The following is a 12,575-nucleotide window of genomic DNA, read 5'->3' as shown; positions in this document are numbered from 1 at the left end:
GCGGGCTGGTCGCCCCTGGGTCCCGGGTCGCTGGATTCCGGGCTAGGCCGGCTTGGGGGTGGGAGGCTGCGGGCGGGCCTGTGGGCTTGCCGCTGATGTCTCCTGGGACTCTGCCGGCTGCTGGTTGTGGCCCCCTGCGGCAATCCTCTGCACCTCTCGAGGAAGGCGGAGGCTTTTCTGGTCGAAATCTCCCTGGGGTCCCTGCGCTCTGGGGCAGCTCCTGAATCTCTGAGACTTGGAGCTCCCTCCATTTCCTACACATCTTTGGGGGGCAGATCTGTGGCCCCTCACACTCTATTGGACGCTCCTATAGAGAAACCTTACATATACAAGCGCGTGTACACACACAGTTGCTCACATGGTGCTCTCATAAGTATGGACTTGAGCACGTTCAACACATGTCTTAAGGCTGTCGTTGCCACTAAATGCAATGTGATTTATTATCATGTGATTGTTCAGTTAAACAATGTTGATTATATGGGTTAGGGTTAGGGCTTAAGGTTTGTTCTTCTCTTTCTGCAGGTCTAGAAGCAGACTCTTGTTAATCATTGATTGTTTATTTTTGTGGAACGACCCCCCCCCCCCCAAAAAAACAAACAATAACAATAAAGTTTTAATTATCAGGCGTGACATTAAAAGCAGAAGCTTTGCTGCTCCACCTGAGAGTATATCTGTAAGGCTTGTCAGACATTAATTCTGTTTGCTTCACAGCCAGACAGGACATGGGAAAAAAAGTATATATATATGTATGTATATATATATATATATATATATATATATATATATATATATATATATATATATATATATATATATATATATAATCTACGTACCAGCTTTTATAAATTATAAATTATAGTTAGTCTCCACATTTTAGCTTGGCTTTTAACTGATTACTATAACTTTTTTAATTAATTAATTAATTAATCAATCAATTATTTTATGTATACTTTTTTTATACGTGCTATTTTTAAACAGAGTTTGTATATATATATATATATATATATATATATATATATATATATATTATTTTTTGTAACCATAGATTCATGATCAACATTATTTTTATGTCTATATAACTTTTTTAAATTACAATTTTCATTTTAGCTCTTATTATTTTATATTTTAACCCTAATTTAACCTTTTTCCAGTGTTTCCTCTGTGGGAGCCCTGTGCCCTGGGGGCGGTGGTCAGCTGTGGCGGCCTGGGTGTTTTCCAGGTGTGCCTGGGTGGAGGTGGGGGTCTCTGCCCTCCCTGCCCTGGGCACCCTGTGTTGGTGCCACGGCTGCTGCTGTAGATCTGCTGCTGTCGGGGCGGATGGCTCCCCTGATGGCGTCTCCTTATCTTAGTTGGTCTGGCTCATCTAAACCCATTGGTTTTTTTTACATGGTGTGTGTGTGTGTGTGTGTGTGTGTGTGTGTGTGTGTGTGTGTGTGTGTGTGTGTGTGTGTCGGAGGATGAGTAATGTGAAGGGGTTTTTAGTCTCAGACTGTTTTTAAAATTCTGGGGATGGGAGGACATGTGGGTATGCGGGGCCTTTTAATCCGTTAAGCACTTTGAGTTGCATGCAGTGTATCATTAAGTGCTATATAAATAAAGATTGATTTGATTTGACTGTACCATTTACTAACAAAATCTTAATTTCTTTGGCTTAAAAATCACCTCTCAACTGTAAAGGTTAGCCGTCTGCAACGAATTAGACCGAAATCCTGTTATTTCTTCATCCAACTAGAAATCCAGACTGCTCTGAATCTAAAGCAGCAGCTTCTCAAATCACAAAACACCAAGTGAAGATTGTTGTTTCAACATTAACTTCCTGTTTATTTGGCTCCGCTGCAGTTTCTGTGGCCGCGGTGGTGTGGCAGCGAGTTGAGATGTTGAATGTGAAGACACAGATGAGAGAAGGGGGGTGAACCTGAGAGACTCACAAGCGGTGATGAACACATCACTGCTCTAAATGTCTTATAAGGTTGTTTTGTAGCCTGTGTGGTAATTGGGCACATCCTTAAAGACCAAGTTCACTTGTTTTTCCATCCTCTAGTTTAAATGAATGCCTTGTGAGTCGATCTGTCAATTATAACTACCGTCTGTCTTTGTTTCTTTCAGGTCTACCAGTACATGCATGAAACAATTACAGTGAACGGCTGTCCGGATTACCAGGCGAGGGCCACGGCTAAGGTAGGGGCTGCCTTACCTTAGCTTCACGCTTCATAGGGCCAACGTCCATATTTAGACACTTCCACCCACATCATAAATTATGTCGTGTGCCTTTTCACAAACTCTTAGAATTACGGGATTTCACCCAAACAATCATCAGAGATCAAGCTAGTCACGGTTTGTGTCATGGCGCCATTCCACCAATCAGTGCAGGGCTATAAGATGCCAAATACTTGTCATGGTCTGCGTCTGTGTCTTCCCCATGTGTCTCCTTATGTCCTCCATCCCTCTTTAGATTCCCCTTTTGTGTCTCATAGCGCCCTCATGTGTCCTTTGTCTGCGTCCATTATGTGTCTTATGTTGGTAGTCGTTTAAGTCAATTCCTCCCAGGTCCTGCGTCATCTCATTCATCCCCAGCCCCTCCAGGTCTCATTTACATTCTGTGTCCTTGTAGTCCCCAGCTTCTTTGTCCCCAGCTCGACGTGTGTGTGTGTGTTTGTGTGTGTCAGTCCCCTGCTCAGTGTTTGTGTGTGGGTGTGTGAGTAGTGTCCTGCTCCGGTTCTGTGTGTGTGTGTGTGTGCTTGTCCATTCCCTATTCCTGTTTATATTAGTGCATTTGTGTGTGTGATGGTGTGTGTGTGTTAGTCCTTCCTGCAGCCTTTAGGTTTAGTTTAGTGTTTTAGAGTTTTTTGGGTTTATTTGGCCCTCCTCTGTTTCTGTTTGCCCATGTTGGTTATTAGATTCACCTGTCTTCCCTCCAGCTCTCACTTCACACACCTGCCGCCATTTTCCCTAATCACTTCTCCCTGTGTATATAAGCCCTGTCTTGTCTGTGTCTGGTGTCGGTTCATTGTTGTTTGTTTGTCAGCGTTGTTTAGTGCTCTGTGTGAGCTTCCGTTCCTGTCCCCAGTTTGATATCCAAGTGAGTTTTGTTTTTCAGCTTTCTGGGTTTTTGGATTTTGGCTCCCTGCCCTCTTGGATTTATTTTTTGTGTTTTACCCCTACAAATAAAAGTATTTTACTTTATATCAACTCCTGCCTTCATGTCATCCTGGGTTACTGCATTTTTGGGTCCAAACCATCCTTTCAACATGAAAATACTAGTGTGTCTGCAGAGCCAGAAAACCGCTCGGTCTCCTCTCGTGTTTACATTCAGATATCTAAAATTAACAACGCTAGGTTTACGAAACTCCCACATCACAAGGTTGACTAGTTGTGCCTAAAAAGGATAAATGATTTGTTAATGTTAAACTCAATGAACTTGGTGAAATCATCGCATGAAAATCAAACCTGCTATATTTGAACACGTAAAAGAAAAGATTCATATTTTTAGGTAAAATCTGTTGTTTTTAAGACATAATCTTAATATCCCTGGTAACAGTAATAATTATGATAATTAAATATACTTTGCAGTTTTTAACTAAGATTTCTCTGGGAAATGGAGGACAGTTATTGCACCAGCCAATTTCACCATCAGTGATGATAATAAACAGGAGGAAGATGATAACGAGGCATATCCTCAAATATAAAATATTCCAAAATATTCTAATAATCTGTATTAGATCAGAAATAGTATCCATTGTTCAATAACTTTTCTAAAATATTCTACAATAATCTGTTTTTATAAAAATATTCTATAATGTTTAATAATTGTGATATATTCTGTATTTGTGAACATTAATGTAATGTTCTAAAATTAGTTCAATTATTCTAAAGTGTCTTATAATTATCTATATTATTCAAAAGTAATGTTTATTTTACTTATTTATGTTATTTTGGGATTTCTTTTACCAGAACAGGGCCAACGTCCATATTTGGTCGCTTTGTTGTTGTAGTTTTTTTGGTTTTCTGCATGAAAATAAATGTTTTTGAAAATTGTAACAACAGAAATACACTTTGGTTATGGACTACAATAACACCCTGGGGTTGAAATAAAAAAAATTTAAATACTTAAATGAGTGCCCTAGAAATGGTTTAGGGCTGTTTATTAGGTCTGATGTTCTGCTGAGCTGTGGTGGCCTCATGGAGGGGGCCATCGTCTAGCACACTGCTGCTAACCACTTAAACATTCTCCCTCTCCTGATAATAACTTTTTGCTTTCCTTGACGTTGGATGTGCTACTACTAGTTTATCAGTTTAATTATAGATCCACTAGGATAAATACAATAAAGTTTATCTCTCGCCAAATAGAATGTTTACTAAGAAATCACAATATAACTGTAGACACATGACTTTTTCTTTGTGTGTGTGTGCGTGCGTGCGTGTGTTGTTTGTGTGTGTGTGTGTCTGCTCTGTCTTCTCCATCCCCAGTGAGTCGTGGAGGATGGCTGCTTATACTGAGCCAGGACCCTCTGGAGGTTTCTTCCTGTTAAAAGGGAGTTTTCCTCTCCACTGTCGCTGCATGCTTGCTTAGTATGAGGATTGCTGTAAAGTCACTGACACTAGTCAGTGACTTGATGCAATTTGCTGGGTTCCTTATATAGGAAACATTATTTCTGATTGGCTTAATGAACTGTCCTGAATTGGAATGTTTATTATGTGAAGTGCCTTGAGACGACTCTTGTCGTGATTTGGCGCTATATACATAAACTGAATTGAATTGAATTTATCTTATCTAAGCGATACACTCAGTGTCCCGCTCTAATCAGCTAATGATTCCAGAACAGCTGGGAAGGGTTCCTGAGCCTTTAGATGGTCTCTCAGGTTAAGTTAAATGACTGAAACAAACAAACTGTTGCACCATATTCTAGTTTTAATCCGCCTGTCGGTCATTATTCTGTTGGTTATAATAAGCCGTTTCACCACCAGATGGCACTAGATAATGTCCTCTGCTCTTTAACGAAATCATCAAACTTTGTTAAATGATGTACTCATATTTAAAAAAAAACATTAAAAGATGCTGTATTATTTGGATTTTGTTTTTATTTAAAATCTTGAGTTTATAAGGTCTATTTCTGACTGTGATCAAAGGATTTTGCATCCCACATCTAATCAATGAGCCATTTTAAAGTTAGATGTCCAGCTGTCATTAAAAGGAGCACATTTGTGAGGACAATCGAGTACATCCCATGTAGGATTGAAGAAAAGAAGTTACTGAGTTTTAAGTTCCTTACAATTAATGACAAGAGCATCAATATGTGCAACCATTTAAATAATAGATTACTGCAAATAAGGAAGGCTAAAATGCAGTATTGATGGCTACTGTTGGGATCAATAGAAAGAGTCCTAATGCAGGACACATACTTCCAGTGAATAAGAACAGATTTATTGCAAGTACTTAAAAGGTGGCTGGAAGCTTGAGGGGATGAAGATAAAGGAAAGTGAAGTCTGAAGGGAGCTTGTGGCTGGGCTAGGGAGCTGACAAGGATCGGACGCAGGGGAATGAGGGTTGTTGACTGAATGTGAAGCAGATGGGAAGGTCACGGTGGTAGGTGGAGTGAAAGCAAGGGAAATAACCAAGTGGATGGAGGGGAGGGAGAAGGTTCGGTGGACTTACAGCACGGACTGGACGGGATTATTATTATTCTTTCACGGACTGGACGGGATTAGAATAATTATTCTAATTATTCTATTATCTGACGGGAACAGCCGTCAGAAAAGGCCAAACCTTCCCGCAGTGTGACTGACCGCCCTGTTGAAACTGTAACAGAAAAAATGAGTGCTGAAACCTCTGAAAGAGGTTTGGGTGGAGAAGAGTCCCCGCTGCAGAGAAGCACACCGCCACAAATAACGAGCTCTTCAACCTATGACGAAACCAGATTAGCTCAGAATTCAGAGATTCGGCCAGAAAACGGTGGAGCGGAACCAACCTGCAGAAATCTGCTGCAATCTAGTTTTTCATTTGGAGGTGTGGAACTACGATTCGATGGTAAATTAACCGCATTCAACAAACACACAGAGCAAATGCTTGTCTGGCAGAAACTTTATTGCCAAAACCTGAGGTCTTGCTTTCACAGATGTATTTCAGGAGCTCCTTGCTACAGACGGAGATGTTTACTCGACAGCAACCAGAATGCAAATGAAACGAGTATGTGCAGTCCACATAGGTGCAGGAGTGAATTTGTATAGGAACTACTGTTATATATAGTGTCTTGTCTTTTTTGTTATTCTTTTTTTTTTTTTTTGCATTCTTGCTTAATTTTTTACTCCATTGCTATCTGTCTGAGCTGTGGTAACGCACAAATTCACCCACTGTGGGATCAATAAAGTCGTATCTTATCATCTCTTATTTCAGCAGGTCTATAAGTCCACAGCATCACCTCAGTCCTAGCTGGACTTCTGTGGAAGAGGTCTGAAAAAAAGAGTCGCCTCAGAACAGAAAACGCACGTATGATCCAGATGTGAAACCAAATTCCCTTGCCAAATCTGCCTGTACTGACCTGGATGTGAGGGCGATTAGTTCCTCATCCCGTAAAGGTCTGATTCGCTGAGAAATCATGTAAATATTTGTTCGTTCTGAAATACGATCGGGCACTCTGAGCTAGTTACACATTTATGCTGAGCTGCGTTAGTCAGGAAATAAACGGGAAAACGAGCCATCCTCTATTCGTCTCAGGGAAAACGATTATTCGTGGCCCCGCCCACCTTGAGTCGGCACCGCCCATGGGAAGGAGAGAGTAGAGCACGTCTCAGCTAGTAGAAGCTAACCATTAGCAACTCCACAACACCGCAGAACACGTTCAGGCTTGTGTTACGAAAGGAGATAACACATCATTGTTGCTTCTTCTTTTTTTTACCCAAGAAAGAAGAGCGATCACAAGCAGTTGTTGCTAGCTGCTAGCCCATCAGAGGTGATACATTTGCATATCATGCATATTAATGAGTAAAACTTGCCCCACTCCTCTGACGAACTTCTCCTTTCTGAAACAGGAACGCCAGAGCTTTTTTTTCCCCCACATGGAAAACACTGTTTTCCTTTCCCTTTATCACTGCTTTGTGTGTTTTAAGATTATTCAGCTCATTCAAATGTTAGTGGTCGGAGTAAAGGTGCAACCCGCACTTCGGCCACACAACAATAGTGGAACTGTGAAAAAATTCAGCTCAAATGCAGGAAAAACTTACAAAATAATAACAAATTATCTGGTAAAAAACACACTTTTTGTCTTTGTTATTAGGATTTCTGCTCCTCTGTTCAATTTAACAGCGTGGGCATTTGTAGGAGTGTAAGAAAAGCTGCTGCCTGTCATCTCAAACCCACTAAAGTAAATGGCAGAAACAGAAAGGATGAGCAGAAGACACGACAACCGTGGCTACTGGAAAACATACCTTTAATATAATAAACCAGAGATTTTCACAAGCACCTCCACCTCTGAGAAACACAAAGAATCTCCTCTCTTTGATTCTTTGAGAAGTGGAGGATAAGGATGATGAAAACGTGGAATAAGAGCCAGTTTCTCTTTGTGTGTCCCTCATTAGTTCAGAGTCCAGCTGAGTCTACTCCTCTTCAACTCATCATGAAGGGTGGGTGGAGGATAGGATGACAAAAACAAAGGAAGTGGGGTTTTTGTGTCACTCTCTGATTGGATGGGGCTTCAGATGACGAGAGCTGCTCAAGGGCTCTTTTGTCACCAATTAAAAAGGCAATCGGGCTGAGCACCATACAGTAAACAGGTGGTTAAATGAACGCTTTCTAATACATCTTTTCAGATGTCTGAAAAGAAATTGCTACTCCAAAAATTTGGAGGAAACCCAGACATGGTTAGCTTAAAGGAGCAATATGTGAAAATTCTACTGAGAAAATATTTAAAACTGTTTATTGTCTCAGTCATTTGGGAAGGAAGGTTCCTTCTCAGCCAGCTGGGAAGTTGTCAGTTTTCCTCCTTTCAAAAAAACAAGAGGGGCTTAGCCAGTGTTGCCAACTTAACGACTTTGTCGCCATTTCTAACGACTTTTCAGACCCCCTTAACGACTTTTTTTCTAAAAAGCGCCTAGCGATAAATCGGGCGACATTTCTGACCCCCCTCAGCTGCTTTGACTACAACTTTGTAGCAGACTTTACCTGCAGATTAGCGATGCATCTGAAGCGACAGGACCGTCCTTCCTTCCAGAGGATCAGAAAGAAAATGTTCTGCGCGTGTGCGTGCAGCATGATCACGCTACCCTCGTTGACCAATAAAACCTTTCGTGGGTTTTCACAAGTCCATTATTTGAGATGGCCACCGGAGCTACAGAAAGGGCGACCGCTCTTCGGCCGCTGAGCTCGCCTGGCACTGGCAGACAGCGTCGCACTCACACATGGCTTCTCGCACCACTTGTGGTGCATTCAAGGAACATTGGAACTCTATGATGAGTTCAGTAACGTAGCACATTTAAAACTTTTATAAAAAAACAGAATAATACTGCAAGACAAACACCTCAGGTCATTGGCAGTTTGCATGTAACGTTTCTGAATACTAAATACAGCCTGCTTCTACACAAAAGTACTAAAAACAACAAAAACAAACAAAAACAAAATATATATATATTATCTTTTAGGTCAAAATATAGCACTGAATCACAACAGAAGAATACATCTCAAGGCACTTGAAAACTACAAGAGAAAATTCATTTTAAGTCAATCACACATACATTCCTATCAATTTAATATTTTTGTGTTTACGAGTTCCATTCTCTTCAGACAAAATAAAAATAGTCCTTCCATTTTTTGTGCCATCTTTCCTTGATGTTTTAAAGGCCGCTGTTTTGTATTCTATGGGGTTTTTATTTTAATAAAATATAAAAAAAATTAAATTTTTTAAAAATAAAATCACGTGGGCTTTGTTTGATTTACTCTACAAGACCGGTGACGTCATGCGCAAATGTGGTGACATCATCACGCAAACCAGATGACGTCATTGTGTCGTATGCAAGTTAGTGCGTGACGTCATCTGGCGACATCTAGCGACTTTGGGGGGTAACTTCAGCTAGTTTCAGTCAAAACAGTTGGCAACACTGGGCCTAGCTACTGCTTACAATCAGTGAGGTTGCCGAATCTACAGAGAGCTAGCAGCTAACACCAGCAGGCAAAAAACTCTACAGTCATTTAAAGAACTGAAGCCAGTAAACAGGAGCAAGCCAGAAGTTATTTCTTGGACCCTTATAAGCCACGACGTATTTATGTTTTACTGTAATATCTGGTGAAGTAGTCCAGATGCTAATGTTAAGCTAACGATGGTAACAGGGAATTAGAGGCAACTAGTTGGCTGTAAAAACATCTCAAGGTACTTTTTCAATCACCAAAATCTCAATAATACAGTGACGTGTGTGTAAAGTGAATTATGAGTCAACGGTGGCGTCTTTCTTCATTTAATGAGTCGTTCAGAACTATAACAGCGAGCTAACAGCGAGAAGGCAAACAACTAAACTTCCTCTACTGCCGAGGACACTTTACCGTAGTAAGTGTAGTAAGTGCTCCCTTGTCATTGTCACACCAGATGTGACAATGCATTTTTCCACTTATCAACTTACTGTGATATCTCGTCTTCACTCGTCTTCTGATGCTGATCTGTAACTGCCGACAGCCGTGAAACTCACTCAGAGTCACGGGTAAAGTAACAGTTTGCTCAGAAAAGTGGCCTGCAGTAACCACGTTTGGCCACAGGATGTCATTCTTACTTCATTCTTAAAATGTGCATCTTTAAAATGAGGACTAGAAAACCCCGGAATTGTTACAGCCTCAATAAACCCTTTTCACTCCAAGCAATGAGTGAAAATTAAGCTTTCGTTGATCACGTTTGAGTTGATCTCCCTCTCAAGTGTTTTAAGTAATGAGATGCTAAATCTCCTGACAGTCGAGATTTGCTTTTAGCGCTTTGATCGCCTCCCCAATTTAATCAATTTCCCACCAAGAGAATGGAAACATAATAAAGTGACTGGATATGCTGAGCCGTCACATGAAGAGTGTGTGTGGTTTCCCCCAGCTAGCCTTTCATTTTCAAATCCCTCCTGTGTCTGAGAGGCGCCGGCCATCTGCCAGATGATGTTTTTGTTTGCAGAGACCCAGATAAAGTTGTGAAGGTCGATGTGCTGCGAGGCCTGTGAGGCGACGGCATGCATGCTGAGGAGCCGCCTTTACAGTCAGACACCGAGCAGAAGAAGAGAGGGCAAAGAACAGAGGAGAGAAGAAGGAGAAAGGGCACTTGTCATGTGAATGTTGAGAAAGAGGAGCCGCTTGGAGGCAGAGTCGGATTTTCTTGAGGAAAAATGGATGCACGTCTGCAAGGTTTCATACTCTCCTCTGTTACAGCTCCTTCCATGTTAGATCCGCATCATCTCTGATGAATGATGCTAACTTGATGCAAGCACATCTATAAAAAAGTGGGAACCGAGTGTCTCTTTCGTTGTTCGTCTGCCATTAGCTTCCCTAAGCTGGGCTTTAAAAGCTCCTTGGTGCTTTGTTCTGAGCTTGTGGTTCAAAGAAACCCCACAGCTGGTGGAGATAATGAAGGGAAAGCTGTCTGGCTGCTCCAGCGGTGTGAACTTGGATGTGTTAATCCATCCGCACTGAGAACCAGAAACTTCTCACATGGAGGCGAAATCCTCGGCCCTGACTAATTTCTGTCGCTTTGCAGAAACAAGACGGTGCTGACGCTTTGTAATATTTGTTTGAATGCAAAAAAAAAAAAAAAGGGAAGATCTTTGAAGGGAATTTCAAATTTTCTTTCTGCAGGCCACGGTTGCAGCCTTCGCAGCCAGCGAAGGTCACTCTCACCCTCGGGTGGTTGAGCTTCCCAAGACGGAGGAAGGGCTTGGCTTCAACGTGATGGGTGGCAAGGAGCAGAACTCCCCCATTTACATCTCTCGCATCATTCCTGGAGGCGTGGCTGAAAGGCATGGAGGCCTAAAGCGAGGGGATCAGCTGTTGTCTGTCAACGGTGTGGTAGGTGACGTCCAACCAGACCGTGCAGAATGAAGGATGTTTGATCTCAGGTCTGATATGTGAGTCAGCAGTCAGAGCTTCTGTATGAAGGTCGAAATGTTGCTCTCATCCTGAGTAAGAAGCTTTCCCTTTGATCTGATCATCATGAATGAATTAATATCTCCTCACCATGACTTCCTCTCTCTCTCACTCTCTCTCTCTCTCTCTCTCTCCTGCCCTGCAGAGCGTAGAAGGAGAACACCACGAGAAAGCGGTGGAGCTGCTGAAAGCGGCCAAGGATAGCGTGAAGCTGGTGGTTCGCTACACCCCCAAGGTGCTGGAGGAGATGGAGGCCCGCTTCGAGAAGCTCCGGACGGCCCGGCGGCGTCAGCAGCAGCAGCTCCTCATGCAGCAGCAGCAGCAGCAGAACCTGCCGTCTCAGCAGAACCACATGTCGTAGGTTAGGCGCTTCATGACTTTAAGGGTGGGGGGTTGCAGGAAGGCAAACATTAGCCTCCATCACTTTTTCTAGGCTATGCCATTCCTGCAACCATTTTTAGTTTAAGGAATTATCAAATGGACACGCTCCACATCTCTCTTCTCCTGTCAGAACATCTCTTGGTTCTGCCCAGACAATCGTGTCCATGTTGGTGAAACCAAGGACGTAATTTTCACTTTAGAAGTGGGGGGGGGGGGGGGGGTCTTTATAATATGTTCTAAGGGGAAACAGGCTTCAACACAAACGGTTGCTTTCCGCTTGGTCCTAGAGCTCAACCAGTGTCAATTTAATAAAGCGTAATATTGTTTTCGGATGGTAAAAAGTGCAGGGGTCAAAACTTGACTTTGGAAAAAGTGGGGGGGACATGTCCCCTCTGTCCCCCCCAAAAAATTACGTCCATGGGTGAAACTACCAGAGTGAGATAAAGATCTTGAGTCCAAAAGCAACTTCAGTTGAGGCAAGTTGTAAAGAGAAAGCATCCACATAGGGAGCCTAATGGTGTTTCTCAATGTCAAGGCGCCTTGCTTACGAGGACACTGTCCTTCCTTGGTCAATGAAAACGGTTAAATGTAGCAGACTTGCATCACGTGACCGCGGCTTCCACGGTGGTCACGTAACGTCACGGGAGACAACATTATATTTTATACATATAAGTTTCAGTATAAATATATAACGAGCCTTTTACTTTTTAAATTGTGTATATGTTTATTAAATTGAATATATAAGTGAGTTACTACCCGCTAGCCACCAAAGCTGCAACTAATGAGAAATTAACCAACCATCGATAACTTCTTTGGATCTAAAAAAACATTTTAAATTAGCTGACTTACTTTTAAACTTGAAAATTGTCCCTGAAGTAGCTGCCGGCTTCTGATCCACCGTCCTTTGGAAAATACCGCGGTGTATTCTGGGTAATTTTTGACCAAGGCTAGGCTACAAGACACCTCCCGTGTATCCTCGCTCAGCTAGCTAAACGGCTAACAAACGGAGAGCACATGCATCGGTAGAACATGAACACTGGAACACATCTTGGCAGCTCCTGATGGCGTATCTCCTAGGCAACCGGAGCGGGGCCAAGACATC

The 12,575-nt window shown here is 42.2% G+C and overlaps 1 protein-coding gene across 2 annotated transcripts in view; it reads left to right on the top strand.

Moving 5' to 3' along the window:
* The window catches only part of lin7a (lin-7 homolog A (C. elegans)), a 58,599-nt gene that overhangs the window by 37,367 nt on the left and 8,657 nt on the right, over positions 1 to 12,575 (top strand). The window contains exons 3-5 of one of the 2 annotated variants that reach the window (XM_054739780.2): positions 2,107 to 2,178; positions 10,805 to 11,014; positions 11,238 to 11,449. In XM_054739780.2, the coding sequence (XP_054595755.1) occupies positions 2,107 to 2,178; positions 10,805 to 11,014; positions 11,238 to 11,449 (494 nt within the window). Of the gene's footprint in view, positions 1 to 2,106; positions 2,179 to 10,804; positions 11,015 to 11,237; positions 11,454 to 12,575 lie in introns of both variants that reach the window. The other variant, XM_054739781.2, reaches the window with a different exon arrangement.

The sequence above is a fragment of the Nothobranchius furzeri genome, chromosome 1 (assembly GCF_043380555.1).
Source record: "Nothobranchius furzeri strain GRZ-AD chromosome 1, NfurGRZ-RIMD1, whole genome shotgun sequence".
Lineage (NCBI taxonomy): Eukaryota > Metazoa > Chordata > Actinopteri > Cyprinodontiformes > Nothobranchiidae > Nothobranchius > Nothobranchius furzeri.
The sequence above is the reverse complement of the archived record's forward strand: the minus strand, read 5'-3'. Positions and strand labels throughout refer to the sequence as shown.